Consider the following 20,395-nt stretch of genomic DNA (forward strand, 5'->3'; position numbering starts at 1 on the left):
CAAGGGGTTGGTGGTGGTATTACAAGCAAAAATAGAATAGTGTACTTCAGGTCATAAAAGTACAATATTTTCTTAAAAGGGATCTTCTATCAAAAGAACGTTTAAATCCTGGGTAAAACCAAGGCTTGGTTTTCCCCAGACAGTGTTGCACAAAATCCAGCGACTAAAGATGTTCCCAGAATAAAGATAACCTCAGGCTAGGAAACAAGTGGAAAGAGTCAAGGACATATCACAGTCTTCATGACAAGAATTTTATTTTCTTTTTTTCTTTTTTTATTACATTTTGCATTAAATTAAAGAGTTCTTTTTTTCTTTACAACATACATTAAGCTGTGAATCAGATGTTAAGGAAGTGGAGAGAGTAGGGCAAAAAACTTTGTGACGTCACGATATCTTACAAGCTTACAAAGTTCAAAAGTTTGAGAAGTTGAGAAGAGAGTAGATTTGCATCTAACAGCAGTGTATTATAACAAGGGTGAAAGACAAAAAGGCACACACCAAAGAACCTCACTGTCCACAGCAGCCTTCAGCCTTTAAAACGCTCAACCTTTCTCTAATATCAAAACACTTGATGTTGCTGAATCATAAATGCACCCACAGCCAAAAGTACTTGTCTACACAGGATGTGGACATTTAACCTTCAAACCTAGACAGGTTCTCTTGTTCACATTCAGTGTGGACATGACAATTCATCCAGGTGGGAGACAACGCAACTGAGCATTTCAAAACCAGAAATACTCAGCTGAGGACAAGCCTTACTCCAGGCGTGGGAATGTTGCTGGTTCATGCACTCAGTGCACCGGAGGGTGTAAATAAGGTGTTCAGACACTAATTTAAAACAAAGTAGTATTATGAAAGTCTGGAGTGAACACACCTCTATGCTTATCTGAAGTTTGAAGGTCCTCGCTTCAAATTAATCGATGCTATAACTGTTGCAGCTTATCCCAGACCATGTTTTAGATGGGACACGTTCCTCTCGGTTCATATTTTGAACTAATCCGTCGCCCATGACCTTGTCACGTGCAACCATTCCCTTCGAGCATCTATGTACACATTAGTCAGGTCCCAGATCCTGCATGTCAGTCTTATTCGAGCTGTGGACTGAGACACTCTTGGCTTTCCTCCAGAAAGAATATTGATATCGAGAAAACTTTAACCTATCTACACATACAACACTAAGGGAGTGCTCCAATGACTTAAGTGTTTCAGTGTGGGGTGATCCATAAAAACCCTCAAGTAAAAAGGAAGTGAAATCATCTGATTAGTTAAACTCTCAGCCATTCATAAGGCTTTGATAACGAGAGTTAGTGAGGCAAAATAAAATAAAAAATCTCTAAACTTCCCAAACTGTGTTCGCTTACAAAAAGGGGGTTAAATAAAGTACAGTTTTTAATAGTGTTGTTTCAAAATGTCATCTTTTTTTTTCTTTTCCACAGGAACCAGCCTGTTTATGCAACCGTCTAACAAATGAATGTTTCAATGCACGCAAGAAGCCTCGACTCGTGTTAGCACACTGGGTGTTCACGTGTATCTCATACTGTACGTTTGCTATGGTGCTATCGCAGTGCACCAAGGGAAGATACACCTACGTTGGCCTCCTTAAGCAACAAATGTTAATTGTTCCGTTAACCAATTAACCATCACGCCAAACGAACACCAAAAACAAGTAAAAACAAATACCAGGACTTTGTATAAAACAGGAAATCAAAAACACTCACAAAGTCTTTATCGACACTGCCAGCACAACATAAAGGGTCGTTTTAAGCGCATTAATGGCACAATCAGAAATGAATCACAAAGATGAGTGTGTGTGTGTGTGTGTGTATGCGTGCATGTGTTTATGTGTGTGTGCCAGACAGAGAGAGAGAGAGAGAGAGAGAGTGTGAATGAAGAAAGGAATTGCTCCTTCCTCTCTTCCCTCTGGTCTGTAAGTGTGTTTTGTCTAGGGACCAGAATTACAACAATAACACCTACATTCTTTAATTGCATTTTTATCAAACAAGGGAAATATCATGACATAAGAAAAAAAAAGAAAATAAAAAAATACAACAAGGAGACAAGAGTTAACAGCTATTAAAGAAAACATTGTCACTACTTCAGGGTGTAAGGCACAAATTTACATGTGGAAAAAGAAGCAGGCAAGACAGATGTTCCTACAATTTCCTTTTTTTCGCCCGCTCTTCCGCGTGACGCCGCTAGAAAAGACGATACGTTCCAAGATGGAGGCACCGCTCGTTTGCTTGCAGCCTCACTTGCAGCTTCTTTTTGTATGCAGATCCCCCCCGTGCTGTTGCTGCAGCTGCTTCTCTTATATTTGCAACATGCAACAGTGAGCTTTGATGGCACCAGTAAGCCAGCAACCAATCAGGACAAATGTTTGGGACTCACACAAAACCACAGTGCTGATTGCAGGAGTGAAAGGGTGAGATTCAGGATTTCTTTTTTCTTTTTTTTTCTTTTTTTAAATGATTGGTCTAAAACAAAGGAGATTCTGGTCCGTAAAAGTAAAAGTCCTGGTCTGGCACAGTTTAAATAAATATCTCCTCGTCGTCACAGAGGTCACGTATATTCTCAAGCTGCAGGTCCCACTGAGCACACAGTAAGACCTAGTTGAACTTTAGTCATTAAGAAAGTTCTACTGGCTCCAGTTTAATGACTTTAAATATTTTCTTCCTCACTCTTGATTAATTAATATTAAAAGATCTCTTCTTTGTCCTCTTTCTCTCCAAGCCTAGAAAGTCAGTCTGTTTGTTTTTCAAAAGCACTTAATAAAAATAAATACAACAAGCTATTAGTATTAACAGTCATGTGTTATTCAGTCACCAGTACAGTAGAAGATTCTTCTGGCCCAGGCTTTCAGTCATGCCCAGGCAGGACTTGATTGCTGTAACACTGAGAGGCTTTTCACAGTTTCTGCCAGAACTCAGGCAGCTGTCTGTCCTTTCAGTCCGAACTCGTTCTCTCTGAGTGCTTGTTTGCTCAGATCCTCCTGTCCTCAAGGTATTGTACAACAATTATTCTCCAACCCCCTTGTGACGTCTTCGTATGTGCTTTTACCAGCATGACGAAGTATCGAATCAAGTCTCAGTGACCAAAGACACCACAAACAAGAGAGCCACTGTCTTGAATGCTACAGGGTGCCAATGGATGAAATATTCAGGACAAGCATCATCTTCTTTTTCAGTAGCACATGTTCCCATGTGTGTTTACAGAGGAGCTGTGAGCCAGCCAGAGCATGAGCTCGATGACTGCCACAACCGACAACAACCATGGTATAATATTTACATATTTATATAAAAAGAAAGTGTTTTCTTTAAGAAAAAAAAACTGTGTTGCATTTCCACTGTACTGTACACCAAAAAACAAACAAAAACACAAAAAGGAGATGCAAGTTGTACAGTATTCCCTGTTTTTTCTCTCTGCCAGAAAACACCTTTCACTACTGTCTGTTCACATTGGACCGACAGGCTAACAACCTAACTATGTGCCAGAGTCACTGGACTTGACTTTTGTGGAGAGTGAGACTACAGAGGGTTTGGGGGGGACATCAGGCTTGAGATATTTGACGCCCGTTCGAGGCAGTGATCCATAGGAGCTCATTCCAGGCTGCCTTGACAGAGATATGCCCTGTGCTGTCATTTGTATGGAGTCCACCCTCTGAGGCGCAGGTGGTGGAGTCTCAACACGGTTGAAGCTGTGGTGTCTCGCCAAATGGGAGGAGTTAGAGGAGTTGGTGTTGTGTTTCTTGAGGGCGGAGGATCCACAAGCAGCAGATGCTGATCCTTTCCGAAGCCCGTAGACTGACGAGTGGACCTCCAGGCGTTTGCCCATCTGTGGGACAGCAGGTGGGATGGTGAGAGAGGCCTCCCGCTGGGGCACACGAGGTGGCAGCACCACATCTGGATCAGCCATGTTGAGGTTGTGGCACGGGCTCTTGCCTGTCTTGTACTCCAGGGTGGCCCCCTGGTCGTCCATTACACCGTGGCCCATGCTCATATCGCTATGATGGGGCTGCTCCACATACTCATGTTGGTAGGACTGCTGGTGCTGCTGCAGATGAGGCTGAAGCTGGTGCTGATGCTGCTGCAAAGGTAGGACTACGACGCTAGGGATGTGCCCCGGTGAGGCCCTCAGCGGCAGGTCGGTAGAGATAACAGGCGACCCCATTGGTGGCATGTCCTTGGTGCATGCGTTGATGAGGTTCTGGTTTCTCTCCCACTCACGGCTTCCCCGGCTGGGCTTACGACGCGGCTGCATGGGGGTGGATTCAGGCGTTGGCAGAGCCGCAAGGTCCAGGTGGTGTTGGTCTGCTTTTATGAGCATCTTCCCATTTGGCGTCAGTCTTCCATTGTGCATCAAAGGTGTGAGAATAGCCTCGGGGCGACCTTCTTTGGCCTGCGTCTCAAACAGACCCGTCAGCTTGGTTACACTGTTCATGGATCCCCGGCGGGAGTGGAGGTGGTGGCTGTCCTTTTCTTTACGGCCCGTCAAGTCCATGTCTCGACGACGATGGTCACAGACACAGTAGACAATGATGCCAGAAAAGATGGCGCCCATGGCAAATGCTAGGATAACGGCGATGGCCAAGAGGGTTACAGGAACCAGCTGGTCACGACCCTTCTGGTAGCTCTCACGGATCACGCCTGCAGAGAGACACAGAGATGACATTCAGACAGGCAGACTAAAAAGAGATGTTTTGAAGCCAATTGTTTCAAAGAAAATAAAAGAGATGCTGAAAAAGATTCCTCTTAAAAGATGAAGCAAAACATAAAAACCAGTTACAATAATTAAGATATCTTCTGGGCAAAAAGATTAACGGTTTAAATAATTTTACGAAAAACATGCAAATGCAGAAGGATTTGTTCCATCATAGGAAACATCTATTCAAAATTGTAGCTTCAAGTAGCAAGATTCAATGTTTCCCCCAAAAATCCAATCTCAGAGTGAAAATGTGTTTTGGAGGGGTGATTATGATTCACATTTTAAATCCCAGATAAAACCTTCTGCTGAAATGAAAAAAGATATGAGCTCCGATAAAGGAACCTGAAATACCCGAGCCCTTTCTTCTCATAGATGCAAATGGAAGACTTTTCATAAAGCTTGGATCCAATCTCATGAATCACAGAGAATACATTAAAAAGCCTCTGATTAGGCGCTAAATCCAATGAGCTGTGTCATCAGTGTCTTATGAAAGCGCCACTTTCAAAGACTGGCAAAGACGCACTGTGATACGGCCAAATAAAAGATAATTCAATAAAGGAAGCTATGGAGCATTTTAGCGGTGGGTGAGCGGGAGCGGCAGGTTGTATTTAATAAAACAGGGTCAACAACAGACTGCACGCACGCACACACACGAGCGTGGACACATGCACCTAGCACACATGCATGCTCAAAGATGATAGCCTGCAGCCTGTGGATGAATGCAGACATCTAATGCAGCACACTATTCTTTGGGTTAAGCACACCAGTCCACAGCCGAGAGATTTATAATGCCTTCACACATGACCTGTGGCCCGTACAGATCAGTTACCACAGATAGAGCCCACCTGCCTAATCCTCCATCGTGTAAAGGGGCTACAGCAGGGGCACTGCTCGTCTCCACAACGTGACTCAGTTTCACATGTGTAAGGCATGTATAGATTCCTCAACACTGAGGAATCTTTACCCCAAAATGCTGAAAAAAATCAAAAACAAGCTGGAATGTATGTGAAGTAATTTAAGCTGATATCCGTGAGTCTTTTCTGTACAGAGGAGGTTTGTTTACAATGAATCGGTGTTCTAAAATAAGCAGTAGGTGGGTGATATGATTTGTATAACAGCTTTTACAAATCAGACATTTTCATTTACTACTAATCCAGCTACAGGTGGAAAAATTGGATGAAATTTTGTTTTTTGTTCCTTTTGTTTCACTTCTTTGAGATTGCTCTTACTGAAATGCATTAATAAAATATTTCCGCTGCCACCTTCAGACTCTGCCTTGTTAATCTTTTTTTTTCTGATATTTTGAAATTCAGTTTTTGCAATTTAGAACAGTGACACGCTGCGCGAGGAGCAGGACTGCCTGAGGTATTATTGCAGATAATGAAATATACAATGGCTGCATGAATATAAACATTTGTTCACAGGCAAGCTGAACAACAGTTGTCAACAAGCAACGAGTAATTTCGTCCTTTTACAGTTTGCCGTCTTCACGAGTCACTTTCTTCATCTTCCTTGCAAATTTTTCAATTTGCCCTGTAATTTTTCAAAAGCAGTTTCCACAGAACAAACATTAGTTCCAATAATTCTCCGAAATCCTGAAGGAGCTGGGTAATCATGTTTGGCTTTTCAGCTCAGCGGTGTCACTGAGGATGTACTTGGAGAATATCTTCTTTCTGCATTTCCTCAGTGAGACATAACACAGACACAGAGAAAGCATGGTAATCTTTTCTCATGGATCTGAAATCCACACTGTCTTAAACTAACATCCATAATCTGACTCGCTGCAGTCATACTTCATTAGCCCAACAACATGAGTTAAAGCCCATTTTTCCTAGCCGGAGTTAAGCACTCTTTAGTCTCTGTCTGGACTTTGAAGCTCAACCTGGATAAGAAAGGACACTTACATTTACCCAGATCATTCCTCATTTATTGTAAAAACAAAACTTCACTTTTCTCCTTAATAGAGTGCTGACAACATGCAGCACAGCCATAACTCACTAAAAGTTAAACAAAAGGTTTAAAAAAGCATCTTTCCCGGCCAAAATCTTTCCTTATCAAGGACACGCTCAGCCGTGTGGATAGTGTGAGAAGTGATGAGTGTTATCTGCAGCGAAGCATCCACGTCTGACGAGTGTTACGCTGCGAACTTGCGTGACCAAATGGCCGGCCTGTCTGATGAAACATCTGCTTCCCATCTCATCCTGTAACATCTGAGAACGAGAGAGATACTTTTCTGCGCTGCTATCTTTAACTTTGACTTTCCACTGTCCTCACTTAGATCTTTCATTCACACTTTCTGCCACTTCTCTCCTTTGCAGAAACAATGAATCACTTTTTTGACTTTCTTCTTCTTTCAGAGTGTTTTCTTTCACACTGTTCAGCCTCCATATGGTAAGTGTTCAATTCAGTGGAGACCGGGAAGGCTGTAATTACAACCTTGTGATCTTTCTAAGTTATCACCCTTTAGCAGAAACAACAGCGGCGGTGGGGGCTGGCTGCTCTTTGAGAGTTGCTGGGTTAAATATTTCAGCGCACACAGAAGGGATGTAAAAGGAATTCAGCTTCACTTGAGAACAGGAGACCTGGAAATCTCCAAAGGACAATTATGTAGGAAAATAAAAGTGCAAGCATAAACAAATACATTGGCAAATCTCTCGTTTTTCCATAATCCTTGTTAAAAGTAAATACTTTCATATGTCTCTGTCTGTGGAGCTCACATAGAAGCTGAAAAGAGGAAATCAAAACTGTTATGAATTTTCATGACAGTGAATTTATTACTGCTAAAGGTTAACTTTCTGCGACTGAGCGTTTGGACTTCATATTGAATAACAAAGCCGGAGGGCGGCAGAGCCAAATGGTTCTCCATTCTGGTGAAGGAGGTGAACTGTGGAGCTGGATCTTTGTCTTCTCTTGTGGGTGTGTGAGCCAAAGTTAAAACCCTATTTAACCTGCCCTGTAAGGCTCCTTTTTTTCTTCTTTTAAAGCTTTTATTCTTTTTCTCCTCTCCTTCCTCCATCACTCACTTCTCCTGCACACGCAGACATTTCCAGAAGGTACTTAGCCCAAGGCCTCGGGTAAAACACAAAGAAAAAAAAAAAAGCAAAACTTTGAAGACTTCCATCTTTCAAGTGAGGAATTGTTTCTCATCTTAACATCAAAGAGGATGAAAGTTGCCACAGAGGACACCAAGGCCGTCTCAGTTGAATCACGGGACCTCAGGGTTTTGAATCAAGATGGCTATGCCGCTCATTTCTGATCATTTGCGATCTTTGTAAACTTTCTAAAACTTCCACTACTTGACCTTGAAAAGTATCAAAGTGTTGCTAAAACTCACAGATTTTCCGCTTTAGTCTCATCTTGTTGAGGTTCTGACTATACAGTGACTTATAATCTTCTGGTTTCGCTCTTGCCTCGCCCCCAGAATGCATCATAAGGCATCCTGCAGTTCAACACTTCTCTCAGCGGATGAATTGATTTGAATTTCACACCGCCTCGAGCCTCAACATTCAGATATTAAACACATATCTCAGATACTCAGATATGTCTTGCTGTCAAAACAGGCCGGGTCGGCAACACTTACTTATAAATCAGAAACATTGTAATCTATTGTGACTGGAACTTGTGAATGCTCTCTCTATCTGTCTGACACACACAGATGCTCTTCCACTCTTTTAATCTTTTGAGACGCACCAACTGACTTAAGCCCACAGAGCTTGTCTTTGTGTTGGTGTAAAGAAAACTTCAAAGGCAGTTAAAAATCACAGAGGGGTTACAGAGAGGGCCCTAACCTCTGACTGCGGGCGACTGCATAAAGACATTGTCTGCAAAATGATAAAAATCTTAATTGCACTTAACTGCTACTTACTATGTTTCACTCGCTGAAAGATAAAACAGTGGACCTTACCGACTACAGACAGAAGAAAGGATGAAAAAGCAGATAATGTTAAGTGGTTTGCATTTATTTACTCTGACGCGAGAGCTCTGAAAATGCCCTATTTTTTCATTAGGAACCAGTTTGTTGTCATCTTTTAAAAAGGACACTGGTATTTGGATGGTGACAATTCATTAACTTCTATTTAAATCCCCTGTTAGGAAATTATCCCATTAAGTCTTGTGTATGTTTGGGTTAAGAGCCACTTGCATTAATGGTGTTATTCAATATTAAAGCATTCATCAGACAATCCTGAGTCAGAGCAATGCATACTGATGAGCGAGTTAAGATATAATTAAACCCCTAATTATATTATTCAGCACCTGAGGTATTAACATTGATGTACTAACCTATCCAACTCCCTGCATACAAACTGTAATATTTAATAGTCACAAGATATCAGCATAAATTAAACATCCCATTTTTCATCAGCTATTTGATGCCTTGATTTGACAGCGCTCCCGTTCGGATTACTGGGTGATAGATTTTTACATGCTGATATACTGAACACAAAAAGGTCCCTCACATTAGAGTTTAAATGCAACTGTTAAAACAGCTTGTCACTATTTAAACAACGTAGACTTTTAAATCATGTGTGCATTCGTGTCTATAATCTCGAGTTCTTTCAATTAATATTCAATCTCGATGAGTCTGAGTGTATTTCACCATGTCGGCTGCAGAAAATGACTTCTGTGTATCACTGGAGTGCTATGTGTGTGCTAATACGCATTGTATTTCATTGAACGTATAAAGGCAGCCATTGGTAATTGTTTAGAAATGTTTTAGTGCTCAACAAGAGAACAAAGCCTCGGCTTGTATCTACTTGATGAGGGCTCACTCATGGACAACGTGAACATAACTGTTTAAATCCAGTTCAAAGTATAATAATGACAGCTGAATGTGGGTTAGACAAGCTTCAAGAGCACAAAGGGATGAGCCGCAGTGATATGAGATTCAGTCTCACATGGGCGAGAGACAAAGCAAAGCTTTTGTACGAACCAGCAACGGTTAGGGGGTCTTATTAAAAAGCATAACCAAAACATAAAAGTGGAAAAGTAAGCAGCGAATGTGTGTTTTAAACAAAAGCAGTTTAAGAGAACAATAAGCTAATCAGTGGAGGAAATTATGGCTTATGGCTTGACGTCAGTCCGGGAAGTGCGTAATGCTGGGAACGCATCCAATTCGCTGTTTCTATTATGATTCACAATGAGCTGCGAATAATTCATCTGCTTCACAAAGACCCAGCCCAATCTTTGACCAGTAAGAAACACTGAACCGAAATCCACTACTTAATTGCGAAGGTGTTGGAATGACAGGAACATGGGTTGTGGGAACATTTAATTAAAAAATTTTTTTTAGTCTTTGCCACACACACAGACATTCAGCCTGCCCTAAAGGGCCACTCCATAAAGTTTTAACTTAAATCCTATCATCCTACTTTACAGGATTAACCTTAATCCTATCATTCAACTGCAAGGACATATGAAACTACTAACATTAAATTTCCAAATCTGCTAAACCTCATAGGCTCCTTAAAAACTTCAGGAGCCAAGTGCATTATCTGACAGTGAGCAGAGTTCGTGGTAAACTAAGTCTAAGCCTCTATTACCTCAAAACCTCTTGGCTCACCTACAAAAGAGGGCATTCTGAAACAAGAGCCATATCCATAATAATCACACAAGCAAGAAAATAATCTTTTATCTTTTTTTGTTGCTCACAGGTTGCAAAAGAAACGCAGCTACATTGTAAAATGTGATCATTACTGGCCACATTCGAGATTGTGACTCTGCCCCCTTCTTCTATTTAGCACTAGTTGTTTTTGAATGAATTGTAGAGCTAATATAAAGACAAATCAATGGTTAAAGGCATCTTTATGCGATATAGAAGTATCCTTTTTGGCTTTTGTTTTTTCTAAGAGTACAGGATTAATTGTTTTTATAAACCCATCACTTAGCTTCTCTCTTGGAATAGAGCTGGAGGTTAAATTTGATACAATAGAGTGCAATACAGTAATGCTTGGAACAATTATTTGACTGCAAACAAACATGTGCTATTTTCTCTGCTGCATAATTGAACATTTTTCCTGGTGAAAGTAAAGCTAACATTTAAGATTGACAGGGCATCCCCAGTAACTACGGTGAGATGTTCAGTCAGCTGCTTTCCAGCAACTGAGATGAAGTCAAATTCAAGACTTTCTGTCATAGAAAGAATTGTGCTGCAATCCTGTCTGAGCAGGGTCATACTCTCCTTCTATCATAGCAGCCTCACCTTGGCACACAGGTGTCAGAGAGCTGCCTGCAGCTGAAAATAACCCTTGCAGAGCAGCTGTCAGATGACAACAGCTATTAATGTGAAAACCTGACACTGAGGGAAATCATACCGCTAAAAAAGTACAGTTGTTGTTTTGTAACATTAAAATTAAAAAAAAAAATGTAAATGAAAATATACTTAATGCTGTACAAGAAACACATTAAATCCAAAAAGAAGTTTTCTTCATCTTGTTTCCTCTTTTTAATCAGTGTGGTAAACCAATACTTAATGGTACTACACGAGAGAGCAAAACATTTCATCAGATAATTATGGCCTCTAATACTTGCATTTAGTCTCTTAACACTTTTTAATACTTTCTTAGTTAGTCTATAGTAAGAATTGCACTTGTTGCCTGGATTATGTGTAATACTCAGGCATTAAAGCTTGTGTAGAAATGTCTATATGCTATACTTTACACTCAAAGCAACCAATAAGTCGTAGCTTTTTGAAGGGATAACACTTAACTTCAAGCTCCACACATTACTTAATTGGTAATAAGGAAATAATAAATGTCTTATTAAAATATGAAGAACATATATAGCATCGTTAGGAAGTTAGACTACATAGCATATTCATAAGTAAGCTTCTTTTGGCTGCCCCCTTATTTGTCTTATGGTTTACACACCATATGCATATGCAGCCATCCTCGGGATTTAGTTTCTCCTGGTCTAAAATCTGGGATTTTATATGTGTTAAAATGTGTTACGTCAGTGTGTTAACCAGTACACTATGGAGTCACAGGATTAATAGTTAACAAAAAAACAAAAACAAAAACAAACAAAATAAAAAAGACTGTTAGGAAACACGTATAAGATTTGTTATAACCGTTCCTAAAAGCATTACACACACTTTAAATCAAACTTGTACAGTTTGTTATTGTTAGAACATTACTAATGTGTTTTTGTTACTAATATTAATACATGTTGTGTTATTAAAGGTTTTTTTATTTTCACTTAAAATGTGGAAAATAAGCCACCAAAACAAACACGTGGAGCTAAATGATAAGTTGACCCATTGAAAATAAGGGAGCAACCAAAAATAATTTCTCCTGTTATACATCCTTTTGCTACCACATCTGTGGTGGTTAGGGGTTATGTGAATTCAATTAATTAAACTTTCTCCTGCTTCATGTTGGTGCTGACTTTTTAAAGGCTTCCTTGGGGTTCCTTAACGTGACCCTAAAGCTTAATACAAGCCTTTACATTAAAACTGAACTGGACTATTGTGGCCAGATTTTGTTGACCACAAATAAAATACTTAATTTGAAAACCTTTTATTGTTATTAATTCTAATTAATAAATCTATTCTGTTGATAATCTGGGTGTTTTTTTGTTTGTTTGTTTGTTTGTTTGTTTTCCAAAAATAAATATGCTGTAAAAAGTGTTTGTAGGTAAATTTAACTGAATTCAGTTTCCTGTCTTGATGTATGACAAGATATCAGTTTGGCTGAAATTCCCATACCGATGTTTACAGGAATGCTAATGTAATTATTATTTTAACAAAGACCTTCAACATGATTAATCACTACCAGACTCTTGTTGTGGCCCATTGCTAGCTAGACTTTAACATGAAACCAGTGTTCAAATCTAAACGCAACCTAGCTCAATTAACCATAAAAATATGGAAACTAATGACTGAAAATTAAATATTTAGCAAAAGTGATATTAAACTGTAAAAAGTAATAACTGCTTGCTGTTCATGATTTGCTTCCCAAAAGCATCAGCACTTACTGTTCACAACCTGAGTCACAGAAAATGCTACATTACTGCAGATAACATCCTGTATTTTTAGAGCAATTTGTTTCAGTTTCACCAGATGTACAGTTTGATTGTTTTTTTCACATTCAGTTCTTTTAGCGTTAGCTAACTAAGCATAAAATATAGACTGAAGGGATAGAGAGAAACAATATTGTTCACTTTGTTTATCTACAATATATCATTTCCTCTCTGATTCACCTGTCCTGCATCTTTTCTGTTCAGATCTTTCAGCTAGTTCATTCACCTGCTGTCTGTTTACCGCTTTGTTCAATGTTATATTATTGCCCTGTTCTGTCTAATAAATCTTTATCATGTGTACCTCAATCCCTTCATTTCCCAAGTCTCTTTCCCCTCTTGTCTCGCTCCATCCCCCTTTCCTTCCACCTCTCCACTTTCTTTTTCCCTTGGATAGCTGCTGTAATGAACCCATAAATTGGAGCAACACAGCGGTGGCTACAGGTCGGGTTTAAGGGGGAGGGGTGGATGTAAGTAGGGAATGAGGTGGGTAGATCTGAGCCTGCCAGAGAAAGGGAGACAGGTAGGGAAAAAAAGGAGAGAGAGCAAAGTGGGGAGCAGAGCAAGGATTCATTCCTGCAGACAGGGGAAGAGATATGACTACAGTTGGAGAAGAGGCAGACTGCAAGGGGAGAAACTGAAGAGGAAGAGATACAGAGATGGTGGAGGAAGAGAGGGGGAGGGACATTTGAGGAAGGTTTCTCCATAAATTGGTTCAGGAATTAATTTGAGCTAAGGTAAGGTATAGCCTTGGAACATGCCATCCCAGTCAGATGAGAGGTCCTGTGGAAGGGAGACTGATCACAATGGCAGCAGATGGTGGAAAAGGCAGAGCTGGTGGTGGTTTGGGGGGTTGGATGAGCAACGGGAGGACAGACGACGAGTGTATGGTGGAATGACAGAAGTAGAAGAAAATATAACAGAGGCAGATGATGCCCAGACAGACAGACACACAGACAGACACTGAGCTCAAATGTACTGTGAAACACAAGCAGCCACCTGACTACTGTGAAGGCTCCACTGGAATGGCAGACAGTGATGCTGTTGGGTGCTGAATATCATTCGCGTGCAAATACTCATCACTTTGCAGCATTTCTAATTACTCTGGTGGTGCTGGACTAATACATATTGGCAGCACTGTAATATTCATTAGCAGATAAGATTCCACAATGTCTCAACTGCAAATGAAAAAGTTAGGGACGTAATTGTAATTTGTTTTAAATCACAAATAAGCTTGCAAAAGACTTTGGATATGAGCTAATACATTTTCACTCAAGCATAAACTTGAGATTGATCGGTTAAATGTTTATCCCTGATTTCTTCTGCAAAATAGGCTGCGTGGATGTGTTTCTTTGCAATTAAAATTCCGATAAAATGACTTCTTTGCTTTCTTTTTCTAATATAGCTTATTCATGTTTGGGTTTTCACTCTCGTGCATGCAGTTTGCTAAGTTTTCACAGTACAGTTGACACCTGAAGCCAATCATACTGAGGGAGACAGGAAGGAACAGGAGGAAGGATGGGTGGAGCGGGAAATGAGTACTCTTGATTGTGGTGCTCAATTTGCCATGCTGAAAGCATTAAGCTGTATGGAGGCAAAACTGTGCTTAATACCATCAAAGCAATCAACACAGGAAGAAAGGCAAATATATAAATAGCAAAAAAAGACGTAGTGTGAGATCAAGCCATGCAAAATATCAAGAACTGCTCACAAGAAACCACGCAAATCAGTAAAATAAGAAAAGAAATATCATCAGAGCCGACTTTCATAACGAAGGAAAAAGAAAAGACCGTAGAGCTAAAATTGAACAGATAAATAGTGACACAAGCTGCAAAAGTGTCTCATAAAAATGATAATAATAAGAATAATAATAATGACCATACAGAAAGAAAAAAACAACAACAGCAGGAAGCATTGTATTGAAATATGAAGTCCTCTTGCAGTTACCTGAGCACGGAGTTAACCACAAATCTCCCGAAATCAGAATGTTATTCTTGGAAAAAGCTATTACCGTAAGACAGCTTTGGCTCTCGTTACGTTTGATTCTCAGCATTTCTTGCCATTCCTCGTTGGGTTACACCTGCTCAGGCAAAGGCAACAAGGGGAGCGACAGCATGTTGTGATGCTGGTTGTAGGCATGCTGTCTGAAGTCTCTGCCACCATTGTGCTTGGATCTACCTAGTGGTGCTTAACTGCTTCCAGCTGACGTGCTTCAATCACTGCTGTGCCTCATCACTTTATTCCATAGACAGGAGACACTTAAAATGTGCACTAGTGACTTTAGCTAGCCCCAGTTTATGCTTCTCTTGTGAAGACACTGCATTTGAGTCATACCGCCATGTATTTTTAAACTCTTTTGAAATGTATTTATTCAGCGCAGGTAAAATCAACCCGTCAATCTTACTTGTCAACACTTCAGCATCTTCAAAGTCTCTTCCAACCCTGTGAATGAGAAAGTATTCTGTATGTTCTTTCTTAGGTTGAAGCTGCATTTATGCCCTGGGTAACTGAAAGAGGCATGCATGTTTTTTTTAAACACTGACTTCAGTGAGGAAACATTTTAGACTCAGCTCGTTAGCTGATTTTTCTGTCTTTCTTTACATTTAGTATGTTTATAGAGAGCATGCTACTGCATCTTTCAGGCCACAGTCAGAATGAAAATATTAATGTCATTTCAATGAATGTTTCGGGGTAATGCCTATGTTAGCATGGACTGCATTAACTAGCAGAAACATGTTGCATGCTGCTATAATGGCTTCTAAGCTTTGTCTGTTATAGTAAAGAGCAGGCTGGATTGGCAGCACCGCAGTGACCTTTTTTTCTTTCCCTCTACGATGTGGGTTGTCCCTCTCGTCTCCTCCCCTTCCTCCCTTTTCACTCTGACTCATTTATCCAGTGAGCCGTCCTTGAGGCGGTACAGCATTAGGCAGGTTGTTAACACAGGAGAAAAGGGCGTTCAATGTCATGTCACCGTGTCGCAAAGCATGACAGAGCTGGGGACTGGGCCATCTTCCCAAGGAAATAAATACATCGCCATCTTCCTTTTCAGAGTGTAATGGTCTGGATATTACATCTCCTGTGGGGCATTACAATCCACGGACAATAAATCCATCCTACAGAGTGGTGTGTGCATGAGGGTTGGTGTGTACATAGCCTACATGCTACCTTATGACCACCGAATGTCTATGTGCATGTACCTACAAATGTAAATGTGTGCGCATATGTTTCAGTGGGGGGTTTATGTGCACAGTGTGAAGCGATTTGTCCCCTAGAGAGAAAGCGATCCGCCATCTCTACACTTCGTCAGCTGGAAGCAGCTAGGCGGCCGTAAATCTCAATTACGCAAACCCTTCCCTTCCCCTTTATCCCTCCCTTCCCCCTCCCTTGCCACAGGTGACAATGGACCAAACTGACTGCTATTGTGACGTTCCAAGGCTTACCATTGGCTTCTGGTTGAGTCTGAGAGGGTACGGCCATGTAGGGGTCCTCCCCTTTGTCTGAACTCATGGGGGGGTCCTTCCGCTCCACCATGCGGCCCCGCCCCAGGGGGCCATCCGCGGCCTCAGGCAGGGCCGAGGTGGGAAGGGAGAGGGTGTGGTGGTGACGGTGGTGATGGTGGCCTGCCGGACACAACACAGGTTAACTGACTCTCGTGGCAGTCAGGGACCAGATTCAGTGCATGAAAGCACAGCAGGGGTGCTTACACACACACACACACACACACACACACACACACACACACACACACACACTAGCACGCACTTGCTGGGCTGTGTAAGGCAACAAAGTGTGACCCTAGGCAACTCATTAGTGAATGTGTGCGTGTGTGTGTTTCTTTTTGTCTGTCATTCTCAGAGTCTCTATATCTTTATCATTCTCCCCCCCTCCTGTTCTGACTGACACTGTTGGGCCCGTCACAGCTGAAAAGAGTACAATTGTATTTCTCTACAATCACCGTAGGGTGCCTGCCTTTGATATGAAGGACAAGAGACAAAATTTCTTTTCCATCGCTCCTGTCAAGAAGTCTGCCTGTAACTTTTCTCCAGCTAAAGTGGTTCTAACTCTGCTCATGTTCATCCTGCTCCCTTTCTCAAGCTAACTTCAAATCTGGCTTTCCAATCATTTCTGCAGCAATGTTTAATTCATTTCGATGTGCACTGATGGCTTCTCCAACTCAAAATTGCAGTCTGTATTAAACAGCAGCCGAAAGAAAATTAATATTCATTCTGCAACTATTTTTTTAATCATTTTCAAGCCAAAATCCTAAATATTTTGCAGCTCTAGTTCCAAACCGTTAAGATTCACTGGTTTTAGTTACTGAATGTAATAGTGTGCAAAAGAAAAACATACAATTTAATAATTAGGGTTTTTTCAGACAATACATTAAGTAACTGTACAATACAAAATACATATTATTTTCATCTTGTCTTCACTGCTTAGATGGGATATAATTTCATTATGACATAGTGTTTACATACTTCAATACATTTAACTGAAAAAGTGTGGCATGCATAAAATGTCAAACTCTTTGGCAGGTGTTTTATCAGTTTCTGAAACAAACACATGTCTATCCTCTGCGCAGTGGAGAAGCTGCTGTTTTTGCATTGCTCTTAATTCTTTAATTATCTTCGAGTTTGTATTAAAACCAAACCATCTGCAGAGGAGAAATTTGGCTTGGAAAGTTGCCATCTTTGGAAACCAATGTTGCGTATGTCCCCGTGCATCTGAGTCAACACAGAGGGCACGCTCAGAATAAAATGCAGCCTGAAAGTATCTGATAAACTGTTTACCTGGTACTATTTTCCTACTGATCAGATGCTTCTTACACCCCTCGGAAACTCATTGAATCCCACCGTTTATTTTAACTGAGGTGATTTTTGTGGAGCACTTTTATTCTATTTGGGCTTTTAAACTGATTATAAGCAGAATATCAGGCTCCATGTAAATGTACCCATTAACACCGAACAAAATACACCAGCTGTATCTCAGAGGAAATAAATGCAGTGCTACTGCAACACAGTACTCTTTCGTTTGTGGAGGATGGATCATACCTCCCTCCTCTCTGTCCAGCTTTGCATATAACTCATACACTCTGTGCTTGCCTGTATCTGTCTGTCTTAAGTTTTCTCATTTTGTTTCATAGGCAAAATCTGTACATAAGCTTTGCTGGAGAGTTTATTTTTGAAGCATGCTAATCACATTACCATCCCACATGCTTACAGTTAAGCCACCCTACACAATTCTGAAGAAGCTATACATTGTGTTTAATGTAATGAGCCGCGTGTTTTTTGTTTTTTTGTTTTTAATCTTCCCTAGATGCAGAGTGACAACACTTTTATCAACAGCCTCTTGTGGAGCTCAGCCCCCAGTTACCATTTTGACACGCTATCTGCGTGAAGGAGGTGACAGCAATGTGCGTGTGTGTGTGCATGCGCATGTGCGTTCCTTTTCAATATGTGTTTAGGCGTGCGTTTGAAGGTGGAGAGGCATTTCAAAAGGCTAAGGTTGATGCTGCTGGTAGAGTACGCACAACAGGCACCTACACAACACCACCCAGAGCCTCCTCCTCTTCTGTGTGGCGTGGCAATCATTAAAATGATTTATTTAACTATTGGCCCAAGGCTGAGAGATTAGTGTGACAGGCCTATTTTATAATTCATTCCCCCACCGCCAGGGGAAGTGCAATTTAGGCAGATGACACACATAGAGAGAGCTCGGAGCCTCAGAGCTCCTCCACGGATCAGGGGAGAAAAAAAAGGGGGGCCTAAACTGCCGACGGATGCACATCTCTCTCTCTCTACAGATTAAAAGAGAGGCAAGGAAGTCTAGTCTGGAGTAGGAGAGAGGAGAATGGAGAAAGGGCATTTATTTATCTTCAAATCCATATCAACCACTGACAGATAGATGGAGGGGCTGAGACTTTGTTTGGGGGGGGGTGTTGTAAACTAGGTGTGTTTAAGTGTGTGCCTGAAAACACACAGCCCAGCCTGTGGGAGCATATTCAGCGCTACAGGGGTGTACACCAACACAGATGCTTTTTCCATGACCCTGGATTTCCAAAAGGAGGGAGATTCACAGTGGGGGTACAGCCACAGGAGGGTTAGCGAGAGAAAGTGCTGGGCTTTCTGGTACGGCTTCAAAATATCTATTCTTGTCATTCTGTATGGATCTGGCTGTTTTGATCTGGCAGCTGCGAGGTATGTGTGTGAGAGAGAAAGAGATTCACTAAAAACAAAACTAATGCCTCCTCCGATTAGATAAAAATAAGGTGGATGTGCACGTAGGTGTGGGTGATATGGATAAAAGGGACTTTACTGCAGGCTAATCACATCTGTGTATCATTCCTTAAAGAGACTTCAGTGAGGAAAATGGTATCAATCGGCGGCAGTGAAGTGTGATCGTAATATCGTGTTGTGGGATTAAGAGAGTAAACATATCTGCTAGGAAAGGAAGCCAGCCGTAGAACAGTGTGCATGTATGTCTGTGCATGTTTACATTAGCCCTTTTGAATTAAGCATCTCAAACTGTGCAAAGAGTCTGTGCAGTTAGTGGGAACATATTTCCAGACTCTAAACAGGCCGGTTTTATTTCTCGCCATCTTTCTCTCTCTCTCTCTCTGTCAGCACATATCCTGTTTAATGTGCATGCTGAAGTATTTCTTTACCACCAAGGCCTTTAACCACTAACAACTAGATCTATCCAATTAGCAAAGCAAAGGTCAGGGATAATCGATGCTGTTGCACATGGGGATAAGGCGATTGGGCACTGGGAACAAGGAGGGGGAAAAGAGAACTAATAGAATCACAATCAGCATTAAAGACCTTTAATTCTGATTTCTATCACTACGACCTTTATTCTAAACACTGCGAGGAGCACAGGGAGAAATAATATGAGCAATGAAAGTGACCGAGTGTACTTTAATGTTTCATTACCTTCGTAACTGGAAGGGACGTCTATCAAAAAGAAGGAGTGAAATCAATTCAGTTAAAACCTTGAGTCATTAATAACCCTTCTTTATACATGTGGGAGGAGTTTTCATTTCCTTGAGAGGGGATGATTGACTGACTAGACGAAAAGGTGTGGCTGAAGTTAAAGACTAAAGGGAGATGAAATGCAGCTCCTGTCTTTTATTGGATTGCCTGTGCAGGACATGCGGGGTACTTACCATTCAGGGCCACAAATGTATCTAGAAGAAAAAGAAAAGAAACGAGGGAGAAACCTGTTATTGCTTGCAGTAAAGGGAGCTTATGCTTTAACATGATCAAAAGCCATGACTTTTAAAGTAATTTAAAATCGACTGGCTGCTCGATATTCTCCCAGCCCTAATCAGTGGTGATCTATATAGCTTCTAAAGCTAATGAAGGTCCAACACTATGGGTTCCCTTGACTAAACATACTAATGAAACCAGAGGGAAAAATGCATCGCCTTTATTTACTCTCAGTAAACAGCTGAAATTGAGATGAGATGAACCAAAATGAATGATTTAATATCAAATTGTTTTGAAGTTTCTTTCGCAAACTCAGCTGCTCACTAGAATATCAACAAGGTTTCCCGTCGGATAAACCCAAGCTGTTATTTTGGACATAAAAAGATAAGAAATACTGTCTCTGTATATGCGCCATTCACTGTTGTAGAGTAAAAGAGGCCTTTTCGAGACTTTTTGGCCTCACTCGGTTGAGA

At 41.0% G+C, this 20,395-nt stretch overlaps 1 protein-coding gene across 3 annotated transcripts in view; it reads right to left on the bottom strand.

Moving 5' to 3' along the window:
- Positions 1-237: 237 nt before the first annotated feature.
- sema6a (sema domain, transmembrane domain (TM), and cytoplasmic domain, (semaphorin) 6A) overlaps positions 238-20,395 on the bottom strand; it is a 105,011-nt gene continuing 84,853 nt past the window's right edge. For 2 of the 3 annotated variants that reach the window (XM_031727303.2, XM_039620661.1), the window contains exons 17-19: positions 19,880-19,900; positions 16,155-16,334; positions 238-4,643 (exon numbers count right to left, since the gene is read on the bottom strand). In XM_031727303.2, coding sequence (XP_031583163.1) covers positions 3,481-4,643; positions 16,155-16,334; positions 19,880-19,900 — 1,364 coding nt within the window. In that variant the 3' untranslated portion in view covers positions 238-3,480. The remainder of the gene's footprint in view (positions 4,644-16,154; positions 16,335-19,879; positions 19,901-20,395) is intronic. The other variant, XM_031727305.2, reaches the window with a different exon arrangement.

This window comes from Oreochromis aureus, linkage group 12 (genome assembly GCF_013358895.1).
Source record: "Oreochromis aureus strain Israel breed Guangdong linkage group 12, ZZ_aureus, whole genome shotgun sequence".
Classification (NCBI taxonomy): domain Eukaryota; kingdom Metazoa; phylum Chordata; class Actinopteri; order Cichliformes; family Cichlidae; genus Oreochromis; species Oreochromis aureus.